This window comes from Sordaria macrospora, chromosome 2 (assembly GCF_033870435.1).
Source record: "Sordaria macrospora chromosome 2, complete sequence".
NCBI lineage: Eukaryota > Fungi > Ascomycota > Sordariomycetes > Sordariales > Sordariaceae > Sordaria > Sordaria macrospora.
This window is the reverse complement of record NC_089372.1, coordinates 2,212,681-2,237,403: the sequence shown is the minus strand read 5'-3', so window position 1 is coordinate 2,237,403 and position 24,723 is coordinate 2,212,681. Positions and strand designations below refer to the sequence as shown.

General features: G+C 52.8%; 8 protein-coding genes across 8 annotated transcripts; 3 read left to right on the top strand and 5 right to left on the bottom strand.

Annotated features, from left to right (window-relative positions):
• Positions 1–483: 483 nt before the first annotated feature.
• Positions 484–953, top strand: SMAC4_06540 (uncharacterized protein; the record flags this gene model as incomplete). Its single annotated transcript, XM_003345938.3, has 1 exon — positions 484–953. The coding sequence occupies exon 1, from the start codon at positions 699–701 to the stop codon at positions 951–953; it is 255 nt and encodes an 84-aa protein (XP_003345986.2). The 5' UTR covers positions 484–698.
• A 1,546-nt stretch (positions 954–2,499) lies between these two features.
• Positions 2,500–5,900, bottom strand: SMAC4_06539 (uncharacterized protein). Its single transcript, XM_003345937.2, has 4 exons — positions 4,975–5,900; positions 4,801–4,918; positions 3,415–4,716; positions 2,500–3,345 (listed from the first exon to the last, which is right to left on the bottom strand). The coding sequence occupies exons 1-4, from the start codon at positions 5,169–5,171 to the stop codon at positions 2,863–2,865; spliced, it is 2,100 nt and encodes a 699-aa protein (XP_003345985.1). The 5' UTR covers positions 5,172–5,900; the 3' UTR covers positions 2,500–2,862.
• A 19-nt stretch (positions 5,901–5,919) lies between these two features.
• SMAC4_06538 (uncharacterized protein) lies at positions 5,920–7,529 on the top strand. The gene is made up of 3 exons (XM_066090472.1): positions 5,920–6,116; positions 6,183–7,300; positions 7,401–7,529. Exons 1-3 carry the CDS (start codon positions 6,095–6,097, stop codon positions 7,446–7,448), a joined length of 1,188 nt encoding a protein of 395 aa, XP_065946076.1. The 5' UTR covers positions 5,920–6,094; the 3' UTR covers positions 7,449–7,529.
• Positions 7,530–8,411: 882 nt separating this feature from the next.
• Positions 8,412–8,603, bottom strand: SMAC4_12118 (uncharacterized protein; the record flags this gene model as incomplete). Its single annotated transcript, XM_003345935.1, has 1 exon — positions 8,412–8,603. The coding sequence occupies one exon, from the start codon at positions 8,601–8,603 to the stop codon at positions 8,412–8,414; it is 192 nt and encodes a 63-aa protein (XP_003345983.1).
• Positions 8,604–11,747: 3,144 nt separating this feature from the next.
• On the bottom strand, positions 11,748–14,184 carry SMAC4_06537 (uncharacterized protein). Its single transcript, XM_003345934.2, has 2 exons — positions 12,928–14,184; positions 11,748–12,861 (listed from the first exon to the last, which is right to left on the bottom strand). The coding sequence occupies exons 1-2, from the start codon at positions 12,991–12,993 to the stop codon at positions 12,184–12,186; spliced, it is 744 nt and encodes a 247-aa protein (XP_003345982.1). The 5' UTR covers positions 12,994–14,184; the 3' UTR covers positions 11,748–12,183.
• Positions 14,185–14,452: 268 nt separating this feature from the next.
• On the top strand, positions 14,453–16,074 carry SMAC4_06536 (uncharacterized protein). The gene is made up of 2 exons (XM_003345933.2): positions 14,453–15,001; positions 15,095–16,074. The coding sequence occupies exons 1-2, from the start codon at positions 14,766–14,768 to the stop codon at positions 15,726–15,728; spliced, it is 870 nt and encodes a 289-aa protein (XP_003345981.1). The 5' UTR covers positions 14,453–14,765; the 3' UTR covers positions 15,729–16,074.
• Positions 16,075–16,160: 86 nt separating this feature from the next.
• SMAC4_06535 (uncharacterized protein) lies at positions 16,161–18,899 on the bottom strand. Its single transcript, XM_003345932.2, has 3 exons — positions 18,587–18,899; positions 18,387–18,523; positions 16,161–18,319 (listed from the first exon to the last, which is right to left on the bottom strand). Exons 1-3 carry the CDS (start codon positions 18,650–18,652, stop codon positions 16,459–16,461), a joined length of 2,064 nt encoding a protein of 687 aa, XP_003345980.1. The 5' UTR covers positions 18,653–18,899; the 3' UTR covers positions 16,161–16,458.
• Positions 18,900–20,601: 1,702 nt separating this feature from the next.
• On the bottom strand, positions 20,602–24,589 carry SMAC4_06534 (uncharacterized protein). Its single transcript, XM_066090471.1, has 5 exons — positions 24,263–24,589; positions 23,414–24,118; positions 22,766–23,362; positions 22,472–22,715; positions 20,602–22,414 (listed from the first exon to the last, which is right to left on the bottom strand). The coding sequence occupies exons 1-5, from the start codon at positions 24,356–24,358 to the stop codon at positions 21,426–21,428; spliced, it is 2,631 nt and encodes an 876-aa protein (XP_065946075.1). The 5' UTR covers positions 24,359–24,589; the 3' UTR covers positions 20,602–21,425.
• Positions 24,590–24,723: the final 134 nt, after the last annotated feature.

Below are 24,723 nucleotides of genomic sequence, written 5' to 3'. Positions count from 1 at the left end.
CCACTTTCTTTGAAATAGAAAATCTTCTATTGGTGGAAAGGGTGCAAGTTGCAGGCTTGCAGCAGGCTCCCAAGCGGCTCCAAGCGGCCAGAATCGTTGACGGAAACTTGGGGAAAGCGGATGCTGGCGAGGCTCGGGTGAGTCGATTTTCAGGGATTGCTTTGGTTGGGTTGGTGCAGCGAGCCGTTGCGTTCTGGCCTGTTCCAGTTGTCGTTCAGTTGTACAGTGGAAAAGCGACTTGTTAAGAAGCGGTCGGCAACGCCTACGGTAAGGTATAGCGAGGTACGTACCAAGTACACACAGGCAACGATCCCAATGGGCTTTCTGCAGGGTCAACTTTTTGTGTGTCAAGCGGAACGAGCAATACGCAGATGTGAGGTTGCTTCTTTTCAAGGCTGGCGTTTAAAGAGCTGCTTCTCCCCCAGCTTCATCGTCTTCTTCCCTCTTGATCTTGTCTGCTCTGATCTTCTATATTTGTACTATCCAGTCATCCTCCTCTGAAAGGTTTAGCCTTGACGTTTGTCTCATCAACCAACATCAACAACGCTTTGATACTCCAACCAACCGCCAAGACCCCACTCACCACTTACACCCGCCAGCACGCCTCTGCCTCTCCGAGAGAATCACCTCGAGTACAACAACCTCAACATCGGTTTTAAAGACAAATCGAGTCAGATAAACCCCCAATATCATTCAAGATGTCGCCCACACACACCATGTCCGCCCACCTCTGCAGAGAGATTTTCTCTGCGTGGCGTCAAGACCACACCGGCAGCACCTCCCCTGAGCCCCATGCTACCGGCCTCAGCCCGCTGCCATCGCCCACCAACTCGTCCGTCTTCTCGGGCTACTTCCAGCGATCGCCGTCCCCTGAGCAACACAAGCGGTCCATGGACAGCGACCGCTCGTCGTCTTCCAACTGGCGATGGAACAACAAGGACAGTTCTCGCTAAGATGAGATTTTGATTGTCTTCTTTTTTTGTTGTTGTTGTTGGACATCACACTATTCACTGGCGCATACGAAACGGGACTTTGAGTTTTTTTAAGCGGGATTTCGGCGGGCAATGCAATTTTTAAGCTGTTTTATACAGCGGACAAGCAGCGGATAGAGGAACTATCAACAGCAAGCGCAGTCCTGTCTCTACGGGCATATCAATCACAACAGAGCAACAGCAACAACAACATCAACAACGGCATTGGCAATGGCGATTCCCAACCAGACACCAGCAAGGCAACAAACAAACAACATGGCCATGAGCTCTCACTGAACTCACCTTTCAAAGAGCAAGGGAGTCCATTATGCCTACCTATCAATCTGCCTATATTCCAGGCGGGCAAGGCAGATATGTTCGTAACAAGTACATGTCACTCCCGTCTCGCCTGGCATCTTGGGTGTTAGTGTCACCCACCACCAGGCAATCTTCGGGCTCTCCAGCTTCCATGACAGCCCTACGGCTTCGACCTAGGTAGCTTTGAGTTTTGTCATCGCCAAAAGACAAAAACACCAACGACTCAATTCAACAAGCGCCGCGAATGACGGGCCGATATTCCTGTGTGCTTCTGTCCTCAGTTCAAGACACTCGGGGTTTCATGGCGGCAGTGTGGATAGTGGATTGTACAATTACTTGCGTACCTGTATCCCATCGTCCCATCTCACCCTCTCATCACGCCATGTCGTCAAATGCGGAGCCCTATACATACAAGTACAAAGGGTTAAGAAGGGGGGAATGGTGAGTGTATGGTGGGCGTATGGGAGCGTATCACGCCATCGCACACCACACATCACCATTCCCGAAGGGGGAACTTCACTTACACCCTCTCTCTCTCTCTCTGTGTCTGTCTTTCTGCTTATGAATCCTTTCATCGACATTGGTCTCATACATGCACCGTGGTTGTCGGTCGGCCTGGCCATGATGGTGGTTGCCGTATTCCGTATCGGTACCGGTTGTGCTGTCGGTGCCGCTCGGCGCTGGTGTTGACTCACTCATGATGGGATGTTGGTTGGTTGGCTGGATGGATGGCATTGGAAGATGGGGATGTTACCTGACTGGTGTTGGAATTTGTGTCGTTGCCTTCGTTGTTGTATCTCTGCTTTGTTCTGTTGCAGGAGTTGTGGGAGCTTATCATGTCATTTGTTTTGTCATTTGGAGATGTCGAGATCATCGACGGAGGAGGACTATAATAGGATTGAGACGGAATTTGATACCCTCTTGAAAGCAAGCACTCCTGTTCAGATATCGTGATGTCTCTGGAATGAATTGAGTGTCCAAGCAGTGCAATGCTGGGTAATACTTGTAATGTCTGAAACCGTACCTACTACACCTCTAATCAGCGTCGATTTGATAGATTTGGAGAGGAATGTATTTCGTTTCCTTTTTGCAGCATGCGTTATATTGTGATGTGAGGAAGCATGGTGGTTGTGGGGGTTGCAACAGGTTGTCTCTATGTGAAACATATCATTCATGCAAGCACTTGGTTGCCAATGATCATAACACGACTTGAAATCACCAAAGTTCAAGGGTAGATCCTGGTTTGGTTCAACTCATTTACAGCCAAAGGACTAACAACACCCAATTACTACACACCTAAAACGCCAAAAGGATGAACAGGAAACAAACCTATAACCCCCTTCTCTTTCTTGTCATGATGCACATAAACGACAACCTCGAGCGTTGAAGCCCCAGTTGACTCCTCGGCAACTGGCCCCCTCGTAATTTCCCATCTGAAAACAGTCACGGAATCCCGCCACCAGCGCAAGAATCAGACATGGTCTGATACCTCTTGCGATATTCTCTATTCCCTCGGTCCAACACACTCAAACTCTATCACCCCGAAAGAGCCCTACCCATCCAAAAAGCCGGATCAAATCAACTCTCCCTCGCCTTCCTCCTCACCCATCCCCTCCTCATCCTCACTCCACTGCATCTCCGCAGCCGCCTTCTCCGCCAACCGCTGCACCTCAGCCAGTCCGCTCAGCTCAGCCACGTAATCGCGGCTAGCCAGCGCCGTCTTAACAAAGTCCCATCCGCCCTCCCTGTACGCGTCGAGAACGGGTTTGCTGCAGGCACTGCACTGAGGGTATGACTTGCCACGAATGATCATGTTCTGGAAGTTGGACAGGAAACCACGGACTTGATGCGGGACGAGACCGAGGGGATGGTCGTGGGGATCGCGCTCGTAAGAGACGGCGGAGCCGGTGCCGGCCGAGATGGGCGCGGGCGCGTGCTGCTTGAGTGGGTGCTGGAGGATGCTGGTGAGGAGCTCGACGAGGAGGGCGGAAGCGATTGCTGCCACGCCGGGACGGGTGACGGTACATTGCTGATCGAGCGTTTGGTCTTTCATGGACTGTATTGGTAGAATTGGTAAGCTTTCTTTCCCAGTTCGTTGTGAGCAAGTCGGTCGGGCAATACTTACATCGGCAGCAACCACTACATCGTTACAGAAGTAGCATCCAAGAGTATCTTCACTGTCGTCCAACGGCTTTGCACCATGTCGCATAACAACGTATGTGTCGAATCCGAGCGCCGCATTCATCACGATCTTGTTCGCGGCTTTGCCCATCAGCGTGGGCAGCCATCGGGACTCGCGCGTATCCATAAGGAGGAAAATCGCATCGTGTGAATCGATCAGCTCCTTCAGCTTATCAAATTCTGCCTTGGTCTTTGCCTCGTTGTGGATCGGATGATCCAACATTGGGACAGAGAGTGCATATCCCTCTACGTCAACTCCTGGATAGATTTCTCTGAGAGCCTCGGCAGCTTGGATAGCCTTTGGTTTGCCCCCGTTGTGACAATCTTCAAACTTGAAGAGCGGCTGCCGTACTGGATTCGAAAAGGATACGCTCCCATAATCGATAAATGTAATCTTGCGAACTCCCCACCCAAGCAGGTTTCTCGAGACATAGCTGCCCAGTGTACCAGCGCCCAGCAGCAAGCACTTGGTGTTCTTGATCGTATCCAGGTCAAGGTTTGGCGCGAGCCGCCACTTCATCAGCTTTAAGTTCAAGTCCACTGCCTGATCTGCTAGTCGAGTAGGATCCATGTACTCTGCCAGATTCGCGACCCGTGGTCTAAGATCGCCATTTCCGTTCCTCTCCCAACCGGTGACCTTGGGCATACTCTTCAACTCCACATCACCGACTTGGTCCATAGCCAATGGCAAGATGATGCTCCGTGCTTCGTGTCTCCTAGGCTGCGTGTCGCGGTAGCAAAGAATCTGGACCTTGTTCAGGCGATACCTCTGTCGGACGAGGATGAGAAGATTGCGGAGAGGCCACGAAGGGTATTCGGGATAGTTGGATGGGTCCACGAAAGCAACGTATCTATCCTCTTCCGCCGCATCGTTGAAGAAACCAGTCTCGAAGTCTCTGAGAGATCCAATATCCCAACGGTATCCAATATCGACCCCGGGATCATCAAGAGAAGATCTGGGGCCTGAGGCCTCGCCTCGCACTTTCTTTGCTAGAAAGAATCCATGCTCTCTTCTATCGACCATGTATCGCCATGTCCCGATGCGCTCGACCAGGGCGGTGCTTTCGTCTGAGTTCAGTCGGCCGATCGGTTCTGTTCGCTTCCACTGCGGCTCCGAGTGTAGGGCTGGAAATGCGAACCAGTAGGTAAACCTGTACTTCTTCAGGTCGGCGTATGAGAGGATTCGGAAAGAGGCAAGTAGCGATGGACAAGAGTATATCGTCCCATCTTGAATAGCATCCCAGATCTGTTACCCACCCATTAGCAAACTTTTGTTGTTGTTCAAGCGCAAGCACTGGCGTGACCCAAGTGAAGCTACTGGGATACGAACCTGCTCGCCCGCCTTCTTGATCATTGCATTCTTGTCCGTGTTTTTGAACTCCTCGATCGTGTTCACGTTCTTAATGTATCCCTCGGCTCGAGTCATGCCCAAAGGTCCGCTTTCGTCCCTATCATCAGGCTTTGGTTCGTAAAGTATAAAAGCAATGTGTGCTTGGGAACTTACTGGTCGCTTGTCAGGGCACTTCCCAAGATCTGCATCCTAGTGCTGGCCTCTGGGTTCGCCTGCGAGCGAGGTTCGTATAGACCCAACACGGGGCGGGCTGAAGAGTCGAGCTTGTCATGGTCGAGTTTGGATGAAAAGAGGGCCGAATAGAAGGGCAGCTCGATCTCCGAGGAGAATGTCGCAAACTTGAGGTCCATGGCTGAGAGGGCGCACAGCTGGCCGCGATGCCCTTAGAAAGTTTGGATGTTGGAAACTACTGATAATGGATGTAACGACTCTCCTTATGTTCGTTGATATGCTGTTTCTATCCCAAGAAGTAGCGGTCGAAGAAGCCTTAGTTAGCTAGCGCGTACAGCTCAGAGCTTATTGATGCGATCTTTTTGCGACAACAGGGACAGCAGTCTCGTCTCCGGAGGGAAGCTGCAGGATGAACGAAGAAGACGGGTTCACAAGAACGTGGGCGTTGGTCAGCAGTTCTGCGTCATCTGCTGTCTTCCCTATGACCCGATCCCTTGTCACCGGACTATATACGCCGCCAATGTGCACTCAGGACCGCTTCTCCGATATAGGAACCGAGTGGGTGTCGATGGTATTAGAGAACCAAACTTGCTCGAAACTGCTGAAAGCTGTGTAGATGAGTGCGTTTAGTAATGCCTTCTTTGATGCAGTGCGCTTGCGTGAATAAGTTTCCAGTGAACGGGGTGGAAGATGGGTTGGAATGTCTTTGTCTAAGGCTGCCTTGCTTGTGACTCTTTCCCGGCGGGCAGAACTGAAGCACTCAAGGCAGCTGTGCCCCGCAGTCTTCATCTGGCACAGGGCTCACCCGACCAACACCCAAGAGCAGCCAAGACGGGAGCAGCAACCCACTCCCAGCATGCACGATGGGTGGAATACCCCGCCGGCAGATCCTCGGTGCCCTGGTAGCGGCTGCATCCACTAAACGCGTTTCAGAGCCTCCCCGACGCGTCTTGTCAGGTTAACGACAGTCCCATGAATCGACTCCATCAGTAAATAGTTGAACTGTCGTACAAGAATTTGTCTCAGATTAATGAAATAGTTGCAGTAGTTACTCGATTCTCATTAAACCTGTTCAAGCAGAAATCTAGAAGGAAGACTGGCCATGTTCATCGGCATCTGCGGCAGTACATCAACCCCTCTCTTACCTTTCCATCTACTACCTAGTTGAGTCACTTACACATTGTCAACAGGTATTTGCGCCGGCAAGAGCACCATTGCTCAATATCTCGTCGAGCACCATGGCTTTACACGCGTCTCGCTAGAGCACACAACCAAGACCATTGATGATATCGTCAATGGCGAATCCCCCAATGACCACGTCAACGGTTTAGTCCGCAAACTTCTGCCCGCCTACATCACCACCCCTTCGCAGACTTCAACCTCCGCCCGCTCCAAGGGCCACGTCTTCTCCTCCGCCGACGATCTCCTCGACTTCATCACCAAACACTGGCGCGAAAGATGGGTAACGACCGACATCCCCACCGAGGGGATCCTCGACATGTACATCCGCCGACCTTTCTTCCTGCTCATCAGCGTCGATGCCCCCCTTACCGTCCGATGGCGCCGTTTCCGTGAGCGCGAAGAAAAGAGACAACAGCGTCACCGAAACAACAAGCAATCCACCTCCTCCTCCGCCGGCGGTGCCGCTCTCCAGGCCGAAGCCGAGGCCGAAGACGACGAGGAAGAAGAAGAAAACCCATTAACCTTTGAATCCTTCGCCCACCTCAACGACACGCAACTCTTCCTCCCGCAAACCGGCCGGCTACCACTGATGTCGCGCGCCACCGTCCGGCTCCTCAACACCTCACCCTCGCTTGCGCACCTCTACGCCACGCTGGGCAACCTCGACCTGCTCAACCCAGACCGCCTGCGGCCCTCGTGGGACTCATACTTCATGGCGCTCGCCTCGCTGGCCGCGCAGCGGTCCAACTGCATGAAGCGGCGGGTTGGCTGCGTCGTGGTCCGCGACAAGCGCGTCATCAGCACGGGGTACAACGGTACGCCGAGGGGACTGATCAACTGCGGCGAGGGCGGGTGCGGGCGGTGCAATGAGGGCCAGGGGTCCGGGCAGGGGCTTTCGACGTGTTTGTGCATGCATGCGGAGGAGAATGCACTATTGGAAGCCGGGCGGGAGAGGGTGAGAGAGGGCGCCGTCTTGTACTGCGATACTTGCCCGTGTCTGACGTGCAGCATCAAGATTGCGCAGGTGGGGATCAGCGAGGTGGTGTATAGCCAGGGGTATAGTATGGATGGGGAGACAGCGGCGGTGTTTAGACAGGCGGGGGTGAGGTTGAGGCAGTTCGTCCCGGTAAGTGATGGTGTTGTATTTCTTATGTGCTCATCTGAGAGCGCCTGCAACCCGGAGCTGGAAGTGATGATATGCTAACAGCAAGATATGTGTGAAACAGCCGGCGAATGGTTTGATACACTTGGAGAAGACTGACTTTTGCTCTTAAATGCAAGCGAGTTTGAGCATCCATATACATGGTAGTGCAAGACACGTGCTAGCGGCCCTATCATAAGAAATGGTGAACAACTTTACCATGACAGTTGACAACTTCGCAACAATTGATGGCAACAGTATTTACTGATATCTCATGGCTGCAATGAGATGAAATGAAGACACCCGAGCAGTAAAATCACACAAAGACGCAAAAACCACAAGGTTGTGAGTAGACAAACTAGGTATCAATAATATTAAGGGATGACTGAAGAAGTATAGAAGGAGCTTATAGTAGGCTGCAGCAGTGGTAAAAAGGCGTTCAGGGTCCCCCAACAACGTCCACCTTTCCCTCGCTCCGACCTTGGCGATGGCGATATCCCAATGTTCTTTGAAGCTGCAGTCCACAAGTCCAAAGGGAAGTCGCCATTGAACCGCTCAAGGTTCGATTAGAAATGGCCCTCTTGCAGAGATTAACCATTTCCGTGTTGGCCGTGTTATCCCATGCCCTTCCAAAAACCGCAAAAGAATCGAATACCGAGGGGGAGAATAGTAATAAAAGGTTGTAGCCCAACAAGCAACGGCTGGGGAACGACCAATATCGGTATCGGTGGATGGTGGTGTGTGTGTGTGTCGGTGAAAACGAAATGATGAATCCGAGGGACCCTTCTTCCCAGTCTCCATGACCGCGCCTTGAAACAGCACTCCCTTCTTCCACTTTTGCAGCCAGAGTAAGCTCATGGGGAAGCCCGTAGTAAATAGTAGGGGTTACCTCCCCGTCCAAAACACCCAATCAATCCGACGAACCCTCCCAAATTCATTTCCACATACATTCCACCCCTCTCCCGAAGGTCCAAATCATAACGATTTCATTAACATCCCTCATCCTTTCTTCATCTCTTCATTGTGGCCGGACATGTGCTCGCGTGAAGTGGGAGAGGGGTGGGTTCAGCAAACTTGTTGAGTTTGTGTAGGTAGCTTAAAACTGGGTCTTGCGCTCACGGCGGGCAGCGATCTGCTTGTGGATGAACAGAGCGACGAGGCCGACAATGACGATGAAGCAGATGCAGAAGACGACAATGACACCAGGCTCGCGGGCAGCCCAGTTGCTGCGCTTGGCGATGAGGTTGAGGGTGTCGCGGACGACAACGGAGCGCTGAATGGCAGGCATTTTGTGATGTCTGAATGAGCAAGGCGATGTTAGCAAGTTTGTCTAGGTGAAGCTGAATGGCGATGCCGAGCAGAGTATTGTGGGAAAGAAAGTTGAAGAGTGGGGTATGGTATGCAAAGGCGGTCAGACGGGACCCATAGGCCGACACAAGCCCGATCAAAGGCCGGTAGGTCCGATGAGAATAATGGGGTGCGAAGTGGGTATCGCGTGGTGATGCGGTGATCGTGGACCTCGCCAATCGCAGACGCCAATTGGCAAATGGCACTTGGCACCCGTCATCATCCTCCATCCAACGGAACCATAGCAAATTGCAATAGCGAAGATCCGGAGCGGCCGAAGGAGAGGAAAAAAACAATTCCCTCTCCTCGCAACCCGAAGTGCCATGTTTGTCTGCTGATGGCCACGCTAGCGGTTTGTGCTGGTGCCGCCGTGCTTAACTTTGCTGGGGAGTGGGTGATGGAATCAAGGGAAAAGCGCGCGATGCAAAAGCATCATGGTGCACATGGCGTCCACGTAGGTAGGTCGACCATATAGACGGTGACGGTGACGGTGATATGGGAAGAGAAAACCAACAGGAGCTCAGGGAACGGGAAGGCTTACGGATTGAGAAAACTCGACAAAGAGCTGAGGTGTAATAGGTATTATTTGATCCTGCGTTTCGCTAAACTGAAACGAATCGACAAGGGCGAAGCTTCAAGCTTGATGAGAACGGTACGGGATGGATGAAGGGCCGTAGGGTCGAATTATATGATAAGAGTAGAAGAACTGGCGAACAACACAGGACGATGCAGAACCGACGGTATAGCGGGCTAGGGCGGAAGTCTCCTGTCTGATGATTGCTGTCAAGTGAGGTTGAGGAGAGAAAAGAAAGAATCGGCGCGTGAATGCGAGGGGGCAGACGGGATGAAAAGAGAGAAACAAAGTGGGGCTTTTTCTCTCAGTTCCTTTGGGGGGTGCGTATTGTGTCCAGACTGCAGCGATTCCTGGCAGGTTACGGCGTGCCGAAGTCCATCCCACGGCCCACGATACCAGCGCGCCCGACCGGGCAGGAAAAGTTGTGTCAGTGCGAAGGCGCTCTGCAACTGTGCATGGCACGGTGGTCAGCAGAAGCTCTAGGTGCGGGACTCGGGAGGTTGGCCAAAGCTTGAGAGATGGCCACCGGGTCGACTCGTCGAGCCTGGCTGTTGCAGGGCGCATCCCTCACTTCAGTGCGCGAATTTACGGTACCCCATCCCATGCGGGCCTGACCGTTCAGAACGACACGACAAGACGGCGGGACTTCCAACCACCGCTACACCAAAGTCCGATCGACCTGACCTCGCTCCCCCAGCCCCGGCCATTCCCTGCAAAAGCTCTGCCTTGCTGACAGCTTGGTGGTTCTCTTCGTCCCGTCCCCTCTGATTTTGCTCCCCTGCGAATACCTCTAGCCTTACTAACAGCAACTTTGACATTAGGCACACAACAGCGTCTGTCCAGCCTTTTCGGTCAAAAAAGAGACCCCCTGGCCTCTTCCCCTCTGACTAGGTAGTGTAGGAGTCTGGGCCAGCGATCTCCGTCATTCCGCCCAGGTCCCATTCGACAGCGAGCACGACCTAGCGGTGCCATTGCGGCGTTCGTTGCCGACACAAGCGGAGTGGATTCAGTTGCGCTCCGGTCGTACCTGCTTCTTGCCGCTGCCCTAGCTCACCTTGGTAGGGGCAGGGGGCACCCGGTGGAGAACTTTGGACCGAGAATCACCGTGCAATCATGGCGATTTGCAACGGAAGAAAAAAAAACCTTTATTACATACACCACCCAAAAGCACGAACGAAGCACGACTCGCGGCGCCAACCACATCCGTTCGATCAGTAGAGCCTCCACACAGACAAGGCGGTCGAGAAGAATCCACAGTTCTTCAGGTACCGTTCTGCCTACCGCGTAGGAACCATCGGAGCGGCGCAACGAAAAAGGCTTTAGGGTCTGCCTTTGCATAAGTTGTGCATAGCTAGAGGAACCCTGAATAATCGGACGCAGACCGCATGTCTAGAGACCCTGATGAAGGATTATTCAATGCTTTATGTAATTGCTGACCTGGCAGCATCTACTACTTCACGATGCCGCAAAGAGGGAACGAGGAATGGGAAAAGGCATTTTCACCACTACAAAAATCTTGGTGATAGGCCAAGTTTAACCGCCTCGGCAATCAAGTCTTGGATGGGGACCATTCCTCTTTTATCATTGTTCGCTTCATTTTACCCCGGCTGGGGAATAGTTGGAGGAGATCACCACCGAGGTCGAGACTAGCGAGACAGCTGAGTCCAACACCATGAGCATGGGGGAAAGGCAGGAGGAAGTCGTCCTGGCGTCACGATCTGACTGATGAGCTGTTTCTTTGTGGTAACAGCACCAGCATATCGTAGTGGGGTGACGACTTGGACGAAGCACCCCAGCTATAAGCTCGGACCAGCAGGCTTTGGGAAAGTGGCCCAGAGTGGAACGTCAATTTACCAGGGCTCCAGTCGCATTCTTCATCTTGGAAGACACAGGACTTGTCCATTGGTCACAGTGTCGCAATGGTCAGTTGGTCGGTGAAGAGCAGCCGCAGAGCTTTGCCGTTTCCACGCGCACGCTCGCGGCCACTTTGCGGGCTCTCTCGACAGAACTTTTGGTGCGGTTCTTCGACTCTCAGCTGCGCACGCACCATTTGGCACTGGGCCAGGAAGAGGTCAGGAACCGCGCAGGAACGTCAGAAAAACCACATGAAAAGAAAGGTTGTCGAGGGTTCGACTTGAACAAAAACTTGCTCCGAGATACCGAAGATGCCTAAGAAAGACCAGGGTGCCTGTGCTCGAGCCAAGCTCGCCCTCGAGATTTCTGCTTATCTTGCCGAGCCCACGAAGAGTGCCCACGAGCGGTGACGACTGATAGTTGGGGGCCACAGAAGAGCCACAGGTGTTGCACTATTATTCCCGGTTAACTCCACATACCGTGCATGACTCCATGCGACGATGCAGAGCAATGCGTCCAGTCATGTTCCGAGCCGTGTGGATGCCGCGCTGCCGCGGTTCCTTCAAGCTTTTTCTCTTCCGAGCCTTCCATGCGGTACCCCTTTTTTGGCTGCAGCTTGCTGGCTTCGAGAAGTACCTTGGAAGCAGAGTGCAGCCACCAGGCAGCCACTGAGAGAAGCCAGAATGACGGCCAAGGGCACTCCAACTCAGGAACTGCCGGCATCCCACGAGCAGGTGGACACCCCTCAACATTGAACCTCGAAGGTGTCAGGAACACACAGATTTCCCACTGTTTATTAAGGATGTGTGGTGGACGACGCGCTGCTATACAGCGGTTCCTTTTCCCTTGATAATCAAAAATATCATACAGGGCTTATCGCTAAGAGCAACAGCAGGCACATCGAAGCCAATCCCATCCGAATCCTACCAGCGTCGATGCTCAAACGCACCATCCGAACGCTCTCATCCATCGAATTTCCGTCTCCGAGCCAACCTCCACACCTGTTCGCTTTCACAGTACAAAACCTCCACGCCCGAAATGCGCTAGGGGGGAAATCTCCATCACTTTGGTTTAGCCCGGAAAACGACCCCATTCAGCACGTAATCGGTGCCGGCCCGGGGACGGTGTACGGCTTGCCGTCCATATCAGGCTGACCCAGCTTACCGTAAATGTTGATCAGGATGCCCGGATCGTTCGACTTATAGGCACCGGGGAAGCTCACGGTCGACGAAGGCGTGTAGGAGCCGGACCCAGAAACGTTGATCTGAGCACACGACTGGTAGAACTGGGCCTGGCCTGAGTTCTTCGCCGAATGCAAGGCAATGATCTCCACGCGCAAGAGATATTGTCCAGGCGCGATGCAATTGGGCAGATTGAAGTAAGTCCAGCCGTTGTTTTGGAGCATGTTATCGACACCCCATTTCCGGCTACTGGTTTCGAAGCCATCCTGCCAAATCTTGAACCACTGTTGGCCGGTCGAACTGGCCGATGCCGCGTTGTCGTTGACTTTAGCAAGATAGGCGATAACAGGTCCCTTGTGGGACTTCGCGATTGGATTGTCCTGATCATTTGGAAACTGGGGGCCGCCAATAACATGTCCCCAGAAAGCCCCCAATCGGTCGCCCGGTGCGACGTTTATCACGGTCTGGGACTTGGTGCCAGAAGCTCCGCATGCCATGTTGCTGCTGCTCACATCCTGAACGGGATTGTTGTTTCCCGGTGCGCGGATGCCCGTGAGCTGACCGTTGTCTTTGCCGTTGACCGAGAGTTTCTACAAGCCCACTTGTCAATCCTACGTCCCGTTTCTCGGAAGAGGGAGTGCCTTGTCCATGCTTACCTGGAAGATGGCATGTGCATCCACTGCCAGCCCGTACGTGATGAGAGATAGCAGTGAGATCTTCATTGTGAAGTTTATCGAGTCGAGCAGTGCCTATTGGAGATTATCTGCCTTGCTCTTTGGAGACACTTCCATCGTAAAGCTGCCCTCACGACTTCATATTTATATCCCCTTCAAGAAGTCTCGCTTTCACCATACGTGAAATATGGCACCCTTTACCGACGGAGGTAGTTTGTCCATCCGAGAATTGCACCGAGTCCCTAAGTCCCGAGCAAGTCAGAAGCCACATACAAATGAATAGCACCATACCCCGGTTTCCACCATCACTTGAGACGAATGGGCTGCGGTGTCCACGGTCTGTCAGGCGGCTTGAAAGATCGGTAATCCTTGGAATGGCGGGGCCCCGGATTATAAGAGTGTGTCCGCAATTTATTCTTAAAGAACGGTTGTAAATTGGTTCGAGTTCAAAAACGATCGAACGGGTTGGGCGTCGCTACCATCAACGGCTGTCCCGTCTTTCAGATTGCGTCTGGCATTAACCGGGCCAGTCACGGGGCCAATTACCGGGACAACTCGACGATATCTTTTGCTGACATGGAAATAGGGACAAGACGGATGAAGTCGAAACTGAGCCGGACGACGAATGAGGACAAAGCAGCATACTATAAGTGCTACTGCGATGATGTCGATCGACGGGCACCCATATCAACGATTCCGGTGATTTCGATATGCCGGCCATGACTGCCAAACATTAAGCTGCGACACTCTCGCTCGAGCTGGACCTGATTGATGGGAAATCATACTGCAGCGGGCGACTCGAATTTCCAGATCTCCAAATACAAAGGTATGTGCTGCGGTAGACTGTTGTGCCCGAGTCAGTGTGATATGCCGTTCTGGGCAATCAGAGGAGATACCAATGAACATAACAAAGGTGTCCTGCACCAAACCTTCAAAATAAATACTGCTTCAAGCAAGCGTCACTCTAGGATGAGAGCTTCAAGAATGGAGGTCTGTTGACGGAAGACGGGAGCTCACCATTGCACTTGGTACATGAACATATTAGCTAATAAAGGACGATTCACTGGGTTTCAGGAGAATGCGGTTGCTCTGGTGGAAAAGCAAGGCTCCGGTACAAATATGCTGGAGCCCTGCTTTCATGAAGTATATGTATATGACAGGCTCACTCCGGCACAAATCAATACGTATTTTGCAGGTGAATGAGTGAAGTGTCGACAAGCCCATAATGTTGTTGTTAAGCACTCGACTGTGTCGTTGAGATAGTGGATGATCGAGCGGAGATGGTCCATGCACAACCCTAACCCAAGACAGCATTTTGGCTGCCATGTAGGTCCGGCAATTGGCCGGCAACAAGCTTTGGCCCTTTGCCTGCCGAGCCTGTTCGGAACCTGCTTGGGAGCTTCACTTTGCCAAGCCGCCACTGGCATTTGCGAAGTCCCACCCAGTGTTGACTTTATCGCGGCGCGCGACTCGAGCGTCAGTTCTTTGACTTGCGACTGACGACACCAGAAGAACGCCTAGAACCCAGCCATTGACAAGCTCAACATCCGCATGCGCCCACGGCTACGGCCAAATATTCATCTACTATTAACCATTACCATCAGCGAGAACGACTTACAGCTCTCAAAAGCAGCTTGACCGATCAGCTGCAGTACGGGCGCAAAAAGCACAACATCATCGACAAGACCAGTGACGATACTAATAGCATTATCGACCACATTGAGACCGAAGCGCGTCCTCGGACCATCCAGTACATCATCCAAATCTTTCGACCCCTTCACGATCTCAGCCATACAACAACCTGATTCATTAAGCCTGCCATGGCGACGACCGTGACCCGAAATGTCCTGACTCCGGTCAAGCAAACCGCCCCCGCCGCCACGGTCAAAGCGAGTCCCGGCAACTGGAGGCATCCTCGACTGGCCGAGATAACGAAGCGGCGAAGCAGGACTGTCTTTGGCGAAAGGAACGTGAGGCAGATCGCATACAACTCTTTGGCCCTCTTCGTCATCGAGGGTCTGCGGACGGTTTTTCACCCTTACTCTCGCGTGGACTTGTATGTTGTCTCTCTCCTCACACTGTCCCTTCCTCATCTGGAGGCAAACAAGCAAGCAATGGTACCAAATATGCTAACACTTATCTGTATTAGCCTCACCCTGAGTTCCAAGAGCTCCAGCAGCTGGATCTACGCCGCCGTTCTCCTGGTCCCTCTCTTCAACATCGTCGTGGCACTCCTGCCGCTTTTCCGCCCAGCCGATGACCTCTCCGACATCCCCCTGACGCCTTCCCAGAGGAAGCTCCTCGGGCTGCCGTCGATCACGAAAGCGACCCCAGGAGGACCCTCCATCAGCACACCTCCCAAGTACTCCAGGACGCCATCGATGGCAGGAATGCCGGCTAGCATGAAGACTGGAGGCTCTGCTGCGCTGTCGGCCGCCAACAACGGTAGCCCGGGAAGAACCCTCAACGCGCAGCCGTACTCGCCCTCGCCCGTCAGCCCTCTTTTCCAGAAGGCCATGCAGGGAAACAGGCAGTCCGCGGTGAACGTTCCTAGCCCGCTCGGCGCCAGCACTGCGGGCAACAACCCCTTCTTGTCTAGCATCAGCAGTAGCGCATTTGGATCTAGCACGGGCAGCAGCGTGTTTGGTGGAGAGGGTCCGGCCACGCCGACCCCGGCGTCGGGAAAGCGGTCGAATGTATCGAGTGTTGCGTTGACTAACAAGTGGCTTTTTGAGAAGGGAAGGAGGTCGCCGAGCAGCAGCGTGATGCAGCAGAGTCTGTGATTCTGTGACCACCAGCACCACCAAGGCGGTTTCTTGCTTCGTCTTTGTCGAGGAGTTTTCTTCTTCCCTTCTGTATAAGGTTCTTGTATGTTAGCTATGGACTGGACGCTGAGAATGATCTTTACGTTGCATGGCTTTGTTCTCACATAAGCCGCGGGGTCATATTCAAAATCAGGCAAAATATGGGGTTTTCCGTTTTGGGGCGCATTTTCTTAGCGAGAAGAGAACTACTACTGATCCAAGATACCCATTTGTTTTTTTCTTCCAGCCCTAGAAGTATTCGATTCAGTCTTTGACATTCCGATCATGATTATGAGGGCGTGACAAGGCCTCACACAGTACTCAAAGGCTCATGGTAGAGTGAGTAGTACGGATCATTTCACATTGCATCGCTGTCTGTAAAATGGTTGGTAGGTAGTACAGGTTTTTGGGTATTCATTCATCTGTATCTGAATTCTGCTGCTGCTGCTGCTCTTCAACTTCAATTCCTCCAATTGTTACTTTTCCCCATGGTATCATTTGAGCTCTCAAAAATAAACGGATCAGAGAGGGAAAAAAAAGGTTAACAAAGCAAAATGGGTGTCCCAAAAACATCCGCTTATCAGAAGAGAAAACATCCAAGCAAAGTTCCTCTCCTCTCCTCAAATCAAATCCAAATCACACATCATTAGAAGTAGCTTCCCCTTTTCCCTTTTACCCGCCCTCTCTCCCTCATTTTCCGCTCACCTCCCTAAGAACTAGGCGACGGACTCGGCGTATTAACCAACGTATCCGGACTCTCGCCCTCCGACTGATTCCTCGTCGGCAGATTCAGCAAATTAGGATTATTGTTGCCTGTAGGCGGCAGCGGCGGCGGCACCTTGGACATGGCAGCAATCGCCTTGCCCTTCTCCGGTTTCGTCGATCTACCTCGGTTCTTTTCTTCTTCTTCTCCTTCCTTTTGTTTATCGCTACCATCATCTTCCGCTTCTTCTTCGGGGATCGTGGTGGTTCCGGGGGTGAGGGCTACCACTACCGAGGGCGGCTTTTTGAGCCCGCCGCCGCCGCTGGAGGGCTCGTCGACGGGAGAAGCGGGTACGACACCGATTTTGTCTAGGGGAACGGGAGAAGACACAGGCCCGGCGGCGGCGGGGCCGTGATTCGTTTTTGGTGACGAAGGGGATGGGAAGGAAGTTAGGGAGGAACCACCGACAGCTGTCGGTTGTGGTTGCGGTGGGTGTTCATTTGTGGCCTGTTTCTGTTGTTGGTTCTGAGACTTGGCTTTTAGTAGTCGCGGTTCCCGTGCCAGCACTTCATTCGCCAGTCCCCTAACGCCGGAGACGATGATCTCTGGCCGCGTGAACGCTAGCAAACCGTCAGCGTACCCTGAGGCGCGCTCTTGATACAGAACGTCGTAGACGGAGTTGCCCCATGCCGGGCAGACGTAGGTGTGCTTCTCAGCCGAGCGGGCAGCAGCTTCGGAGCGGGACAAGGGGACTTGTTTGTTGAGAGCGGGGAGGGTGTCGGTTGAAGCTCCTGCTGCTGCCGTCGCTTCTGTCGTTTCCGGTGCTACTGGGGATTTGCCGGTGTTGCCGGTGCCAGTGAAGACCGTTATCGCGACCTTGGGCTTTTTGCCCAGCTTGGCTGACTTCCCACCATCGTCCTCAGGATACGCAGCGCAATGCGCCCAGTACCTCATGGCCGTTTCCGGACCGGGTAACCACAACATATTCGTCAGCGTGATGATCTTCTCATGCGTGAAGAGCGGCGAAGACAAGGCTGCTTCATCCAACCCCATGGCGCGCAAACCCCTGAGCACGAAGACGAGCATGCCAGTGGGCGAGTCGCATAGCGCGTAAGCAAGTGTGTTGGGGTCCTCAGCCAGACCGCCGTCGCCACCAAGAGTGTTCAACCCCATCTTTTTCCTTGTTCCTTCCTTCGTCTTTCCCCCATTGCCGTTGCCGTTGTTGTCCTGCGCCAAAATCCCCCAATCACCCGCCTCATACCCCCACTTCTCCTTCTTCAACATCTTGGCCACCTTCCACTTGACCCACGCCCCGGTACCCTGTTCCTTTCTTGTCGGCGCTTTGAGGGGTGGAGCGATCAGGTGCGCGCCCACACACGAGTCGACGTGGTGTGTGGCCAGCCTGTTGACCACTCGGAAATCGATCGTAGCGGGAGACAGGTGGCCCGGTCCGGAACCAGTGACGAGGTACTGGGCGTAGCCGAGGCGGTGCATCAGAGTATCGAAAATGGTGGCAGAGGCGGGGATGGGCGAGATGTTGGCTGGGAGGGCGTCGCTTAGGCCGAGGCCGGGGAGGGAGGGGATGATGAGGTGGAAAGCCTGCTGCCTCTGATCTTCTGATGCCGCATCGGGATCTGTGAGGGGCTTGATGAGGTGTCCCAGGGAGAGGTTGGTGAAGGGAAACGGAGGGATCAGGAGGAGAGGCACAGCGTCAGGATGAGGAGAGCGGGCGTGGATGAAGTGCACTCGGAGGGCGGCGTTGTCGAGGTTCGGGAGGGTGATGGTGGTGCGGAACTGGGGGAGGGTGCTGTTGAGCGTGCTTTCTGCTTCGCGCCAGGAGTATCTCTCAAGCCTATTCCGGATATACCTGTTAGTCTGGTGTCCTGATGCCTCTACTTCGAGTTCGAGTATCCTGTTTGATGTGTTGTTCATACCAAAAATCAATGAGCGGTTCCACGATCGGCTTGGGCTCCCACCAGTCTTGAGACTTGTTGCCCGAACCAGAGCCCTCGTGAGGAAGACGAGTAAGCTCCAACTTCTGTTTGGTGAGGTCAAGGTGCTTGGTAGGGATCTAACAATCTCGTATTAGCCATGTGTCTCAGCGTAAACACAAGTTGAAGTTATGTGTACTCACATGAATCTTATAAGGCTTCACTTCCTCACCAGGGGCCACCTGGACATCACTGCTTGGATCCGCCATTGTTGATCCAGCTCTATTATTTCTCGCTTTCAAGGAGTTTCTTAGGGCGTGTCCAAAGATGTCGCTGAGATGGTGAGAAGATGGCTATGGTTAGTAGTAAATTATATATGTGAAAATATGTATTATCGAAAACGACAGTCGAGAAATCGTTCGAGAGAGTCCACAAGTTAATAAAACAAAAGGAAGAGTTGAAAGGTTCAGCACCACCTAGTCGGCATGCGGCGGTCCCTCAACGAGAATATGCATACATGTGAGAAAGGGAAGAGAGAGGAAAAGAAAAAAGAAATAACAGAACGAAAAAGGATACTCAGCCGCCAGATGGGGATATGGGTCTGGGCTGGAGAAAACTAAAAAGAGAGGTAGGGAGGGGGTCAGGTAAAGTAGGTAAGAGTAAGAGGTACGGTCGGTAACCTTGAGAGAAGAGAACAACCGAAGGCGCAAAGACACACCCCCTCCCCCGTTTATAAGTATAGAATTTCAGGACCTGCATGCGGAGGACTTCGCTCAAAAAAAGCCGTAAAAGCCGTTGGCGCACCTTTATCAGGCCATCTGGGAAGCAGGCCAAGAGAAAAAAGTACCTAACTTTTTGCTGTGCTTATGCAGGGTCGACTAATACGACCATGTAGATTGGATTCCCGCAGTATACCGTTTTTGTTCCAAGCCATTCTAGTGTACTTCCCTCGGGTACGCAGTGTACCCGCATTCTGTCTGCTGTATGTAGGTAGGTATGCAGATGCTGAGTGTATGCTTGTTCAGTTGTCGGGTTATAGCTATTTTCGTTTTAGTCTCTCTTGTGTTTTTTTCTGGAATGGGTTTCCTCGGTTTCTCAACTGCTTGTTCTTTCCCCCCCCCCCCCCGGTCCTTCATGGACTCATCTGTGTTACCTATCGCATCACGAACTTTCTCTCTCTTTTCTTTTTTTTTTCTGCACAACCGCAAAACTTAACGGTTGCCGAAACGCGCGCGCCTTCCATTTGCTTTGCTTTCCCTTGGCTTGGCTTGGGCCCCTAGCCGTTCGGTCGGAGGAAACCCTACGAAGGGAACCCAGGATCTGTCATCTGGCGGTACACTAGGTGCAATGAAAGGACGGCAGCGAATGCGCGCCATATCGCCAATGATACCGTAGTTCACATTTAAGGGGTCGGACTAGGTAGGGCCCAGGGGGGGTTGGGCCTGTTTGAATGGCTTGGTGGGGGGGGAGGGGGGTAGGTAGTGTAGTGACCAAGGTCACAAGCCTGCAATGCGAGAGGAGGGCCGAGAGAAGAGAAGAAAGAGGAGACAGAAAGAAAAGAGAAAGAGGGTCTCGAAAACAGATTGTCAAATCATCTCCAAATCCAAGTGAAAGAAGACCGAAAGGAAGAAAAAAAGGAAAGGACTTGCTCGTCAAGGTCGCATACATATCCACATGCACATGCAATTCTGTGTGATTTCCGGGACCCGGCTGCGTACACACCTACCAAGACGTCGTTACGTTTCGGGGCGGTTGGCAATGAACATAGTTTCCTTTCAACCAATCCGTCGTCCAAACTGTCTGTCGTCGTTTATTGCCCATCGTCATCCCCACGAGCCGTTGAACTTGACGCGCGCAACAAAGCCGCAACCCTGGCGATCCCAACCCGTCTCACTCTCAACTGTCTGTGGCTAGAGCTGGTCCTTTTCGCACTTTCCATTCGCCAGTTCTTCAATTTGCCGCGGCAGCAGCCACACAAGCCATGCCTTGGAAGTCATGAAACAGTGGCGGTGCTGACGAGTCCTTTGAATTAAGATCCCTACATTGGCGTCCCTGCCATACCCCTGCGAGGTTTCGAACGGGAAATTGATCAACCAAGGGTCCGACCGACCGACCGACCGACCAAACTCACCAAACCGACGATTCGACGATTTCGACCATGGGATGCAACAATGGGAGTGTGTCATTCGAACTTGGCTGTCTCGCTTGTGCCTGCGGGGGAGATTTGGGGTTCTGTCCCACCAGAGAACATTGAAGATTGTGCGGAGAGACAAACACCACGTACCTCGACTACGAAAGCTAGGAAAGGTCGTGAGTGAGCCAAGCATAAAGGAACCGCGGTACAGGTCACATTACGGCTTTGACATCATCTTGAGGCTTTAGATGAGGTTCAAAGCGACGACATCTCACTGCCTTTTCTGCCATCATCACCGAATCCCGAAGTATATCGCATCGCGTGTAAGCGAGGTAAGGTGTGTGTAACCCACCACCACCTGCCCAATTGATACCACTAATACTGTATTTCTTATGCTATATGACACTCCATGTAAGAAAGGCGTCCGTCGTACGCACTCGCCACTCTCCTCGATAGAGCAATGGGCCAACGATGTGGCTTGGGGATGATCTTGAAGCTCATTATTTTGTCTGCTATGTATTCCTGTAGTTGCTCTATCAACTGCACTCGCCACAACTGGTCGAGAGCAGATATGTGGGCGGCCTCCCTGGGACTCATTGTCCGCCCATTGATTATTCCAGTCCTTTGCAGAACCATGTTCTTGAAACCCTCCTTCCTATCACATCCTCCCATGCACCATCCTCAGGCATGTTACCCAACGACACAAGCAGGCAGAGCAGGACCGCTCACTTGTAGTGTAATTGATCGCCGCCACATACGAAGCCGGTCTTCTTGTCGCCCCAATGGGACCTCAGCCACAAAGAAAACCAATGACTGTGATTGGTGTCCCCCCCTTTCCCCATCAAGAAATCAGACTCAACAGCCAACAAACCAAGCAGCCAAGCTGAAACCCATCATCACAGATTCTTCTAGCCGCTACGTCGCGGGGCCTGGGCTCCTCCAGGAGGAACAGCTGAACCTGCAGCTCCCCGGAGGTTGATAGCTCCGATGCGAGATACAATGTTGCTTCCAACCGCATCCACGGCTCCGCGTGGGGAAGTCAGCGAAGGGCCTTGTGCTGCCGTCTGTTGCACATGGAAGAGCTTGATATTGGTCGTGTTCCAGATGCCCACAGTGCCTCTGGCCACCTGCATTTCGCTGGCAAAGACGAACCCCCAAAGCAGGGACTCGTACCATCCCAGCGCCATTGGCGACCATTCAAACATGTGAACTCGTACAGGCGAGGCATCCACCCCAACAAGTTGGATTTCCTGGATCCTCTGTAAAACTGCCGGCGTGGGCGAATCTGTAGCAATGGATTGACGAGGCAGTAGCGCCGTGAGCTGATTGATCAGCGTCAAGATGGTATGAAGCGGCAGCTCTGGGAGCCAGCTATCAATCCATTCAGCCGTTGGCTCAAAGGCCCCGGTCTGAGACTGGCCAGATATGGAGTAGCCGCCCAAACTGGTTGTGCTGTTTTGCCGAGAGAAACGTGGTTCTGCCGGCATCTTGCCCCTAGCCTTTTCCGACATGCCTCGAAGCTGTCTTGGTACATCACTGCCATCCGCATGGGGTTCTACAGATGATGCACGGGACGGATTCTCGCTGTGGCTTGAAGGAGACGGAGTAGGCCTTTGCTCATCATCGCTATCATCATCATCGTCACCAACCGCGAATGCTCCATCCTCGGGAACATCATGAAGCGTAGGGACCCGCGTGACAGACGCTGTGGGGCTCCTTAGGCTATCCAAGGAGCTTCTCGTTGAGTTGGTCTCCAATGGGTCATTCGAGGCAGCAGCCTCCTTCTTTCTTCGGTTACGTCTCTCTATCTCCTCCTGGCCACTCTCCAATGTGAAAGAGCGCAGGGCTTCGAATCGCTTTCTATTCCTAATAATGCTGTATATGAAGTGGGGATTCTCTGTGGGAAATGGTCAGAACATATGTCAACTAGGATCCCAGCGATGGTGTGGCTTACTCTTATACTGATGCTCTACAATAGCATTGATGGACTCCAACAATGATCTTAGTAGGTTGTGATTAGTCTCATTCGCCATAAGGAACGAAGGGGATGACATCGAGTTGTAGAGCTGAATGAGTCTGTTGCAGGTAGATCCGCTGAGTCCCTCGAGGTAAGCAGATATGTTATTAATAACAGCAAGGAGAGCTGGATAGATGACGGTAAGCTTCCCCTGACTCTTGGTGATGAGATTATAAATAGACTAGCAGCCGTTAGAATCAGATATCTCGAGTTGTGCTTGGAGAAACCTACTTGAATTAGGAAGTCTGCATAGGTTCCCCTGAAGCCAGTGATCCGAATAGCCGGGGGCAGCGTCTCTTGAGCCTCGAACATTTTGTTCAGGTTAATGCCGAAGTTCTTCTCTGCGCTGAGAGTCTGGAGCAGGAAAGCACACATCCTCACCACGCCCTGCTTCGAAGCGTCGCCCTTGTATTCGAGTGCATAGAATAGGACAAAAATTACAAAGTCGTGTGCCCGTTCAGTGTCGATCATGAAAGAGCGGAAGCGTTTATTGCACTGGGTCAGTTCCCAGAACAGCATGATGGTCTCGGGAGCGAACCGAACTGAGTTCTGTGCCCCCGGGATATAGGAAGCATTGGCCTGAAGCGGTTGGTGTAGTATCCGCGTCATGCCATCCACGATGAACTGGAAATCTTGGGGCCGATGGAGCCTGCCAGCAAAATGGCGGTAGAAGTTCTTGGGTGTCAGAACTCCTGGCTCCTCTGGGACGGGATAGAGCAGAACCACCAAGAGAAATTGCAGAGTATATGTGACGAGTATTTGTTTGGGATCCTTGAAGACAAGAGTGTTGTACGGCACACGCCAGGTGGCAGGGTTATACTTGAGTGTCTAGCACATGGTTAGTATGTGTGACCTGTGGGGACGAAAATGGTAACTTGCCGTGTTCAGAAGCGAGCACAAGACCGAGAGAACCACTTGCTTGTCTGGGCATGTTGTGATGTGGGTAAGGGCCCGGGTTCCCTTCAACGGCAAGACACTCGGCGACAAGTACATGCTTTGACTCGTCAGAGTCAGTAACAACCGTAGGATTTCACATCGGTTGCTCTCGTGTTCTTTGGTAGTCGGTATCGACGTCGCACAACCCACGCCGCTCTGCCATATCGAATAGCTGACTTTGGGACTGCCATGCGGCTGTCTTGGTACCGTAAGGTCGGAGAAAAACAGCAGATCGATAAGGGTGTCGATAAGCTCCTCAGCTAGCGGCTTTGCGTCCTCGAACTCCTCGGGCGGTCTGGGTTGGACTTCTTGCGATTCGTCGAAGAGCACCTCGTTGGCTATTAAAGATGTCCTGGTGCGTTTGCGGCGGCGGGCCCAGAAGAAGTTCTCCTCCCAGGACTGCAATGACTCTTTCTCGTAGAGGAACGGGAGGATGCGGGTGAGGACTCGGATGCAGTTGAGAGCATGACTGTCGGGAGCGATCTCGGGATCGGGGAACGAGGGGTGGTGACGGAGTACAAAGAGTCGCGATGTCACGGCTAATATCAACGTCTCTAAATTCTCCAAGGCATTGTCTCGGGTTCGGCGAACGTCGGCGGGGGCAAAGAGGCTGAAGACATCTTCCGAGGTTTCGGGCAATTCCCAGAACTACAAACACCCGAGAGTTACACGGTTAGCCCCGGTTACCGCCAGATGTGGATGAGGACGGGTTCATTGTCATGAGGGTATACACAAGAGGGCGGGCGGAGGAGACATCTGGGTATCGAGGACAATGGACTAGGCAATACTGACCGATGTCCAGTAGGTGTCATCGGCTGGGATGTGTCGTTCTTCAGAGAGGCGGAAGATGCCCTTCTTGAATACCAGCTTAGAGTCGCTCGCACCCATTTTGGCAGCTTAGGGACATAGCATTCATTGGGATTATGCCACGATACAAAATGATTCCAGAGCGGAGGATGGGGAGGCAGAGGTACGTAGGTCCGCTATAATTCTGGTTTCTTGACGTGTCGCTGGCTCGTTGGGGTGGTGGACTTTGTGATGATTTGCAGATGGTTTGGGTCAGTGAGGTGCAACCGGTTCGTTCGTTCGTTACATCACAGGCTGCGGTTGTCAGTCCCGGGGGAAGCTAAAAGGGAAAGTGGTTCCACCCCGAGAACCCCAAGGGCCGGGCATCAAATCGGTGGATCGATTTGGTCTGTGCGTTCTGGGGACGGCCCAGCACGGGATGCTGCTGTCTCAACCTGAACGGAATG

What these genes read in the sequence shown, in the direction of transcription:
- SMAC4_06537 (XM_003345934.2), bottom strand. Translation starts at nt 12,993, where the DNA reads ATGAAGATCTCACTGCTATCTCTCATCACGTACGGGCTGGCAGTGGAT. An exon ending in ATGCACATGCCATCTTCCAG is followed by an intron (nt 12,862 to 12,927) that starts GTAAGCATGGAC and finishes GTGGGCTTGTAG; the next exon opens with AAACTCTCGGTCAACGGCAA.
- SMAC4_06536 (XM_003345933.2), top strand. Translation starts at nt 14,766, where the DNA reads ATGGCGACGACCGTGACCCGAAATGTCCTGACTCCGGTCAAGCAAACC. An exon ending in CCTTACTCTCGCGTGGACTT is followed by an intron (nt 15,002 to 15,094) that starts GTATGTTGTCTC and finishes TATCTGTATTAG; the next exon opens with CCTCACCCTGAGTTCCAAGA.
- SMAC4_06534 (XM_066090471.1), bottom strand. Translation starts at nt 24,358, where the DNA reads ATGGGTGCGAGCGACTCTAAGCTGGTATTCAAGAAGGGCATCTTCCGC. An exon ending in TGTGCTCGCTTCTGAACACG is followed by an intron (nt 23,363 to 23,413) that starts GCAAGTTACCAT and finishes ACCATGTGCTAG; the next exon opens with ACACTCAAGTATAACCCTGC. An exon ending in TGTAGAGCATCAGTATAAGA is followed by an intron (nt 22,415 to 22,471) that starts GTAAGCCACACC and finishes CATTTCCCACAG; the next exon opens with AGAATCCCCACTTCATATAC.
- SMAC4_06535 (XM_003345932.2), bottom strand. Translation starts at nt 18,652, where the DNA reads ATGGCGGATCCAAGCAGTGATGTCCAGGTGGCCCCTGGTGAGGAAGTG. An exon ending in TGAAGCCTTATAAGATTCAT is followed by an intron (nt 18,524 to 18,586) that starts GTGAGTACACAT and finishes CGAGATTGTTAG; the next exon opens with ATCCCTACCAAGCACCTTGA. An exon ending in GAACCGCTCATTGATTTTTG is followed by an intron (nt 18,320 to 18,386) that starts GTATGAACAACA and finishes CCAGACTAACAG; the next exon opens with GTATATCCGGAATAGGCTTG.
- SMAC4_06538 (XM_066090472.1), top strand. Translation starts at nt 6,095, where the DNA reads ATGTTCATCGGCATCTGCGGCA. An exon ending in GTTCATCGGCATCTGCGGCA is followed by an intron (nt 6,117 to 6,182) that starts GTACATCAACCC and finishes CATTGTCAACAG; the next exon opens with GTATTTGCGCCGGCAAGAGC. An exon ending in GGTTGAGGCAGTTCGTCCCG is followed by an intron (nt 7,301 to 7,400) that starts GTAAGTGATGGT and finishes TGTGTGAAACAG; the next exon opens with CCGGCGAATGGTTTGATACA.
- SMAC4_06539 (XM_003345937.2), bottom strand. Translation starts at nt 5,171, where the DNA reads ATGGACCTCAAGTTTGCGACATTCTCCTCGGAGATCGAGCTGCCCTTC. An exon ending in AGTGCCCTGACAAGCGACCA is followed by an intron (nt 4,919 to 4,974) that starts GTAAGTTCCCAA and finishes GCCTGATGATAG; the next exon opens with GGACGAAAGCGGACCTTTGG. An exon ending in TCAAGAAGGCGGGCGAGCAG is followed by an intron (nt 4,717 to 4,800) that starts GTTCGTATCCCA and finishes GGTGGGTAACAG; the next exon opens with ATCTGGGATGCTATTCAAGA.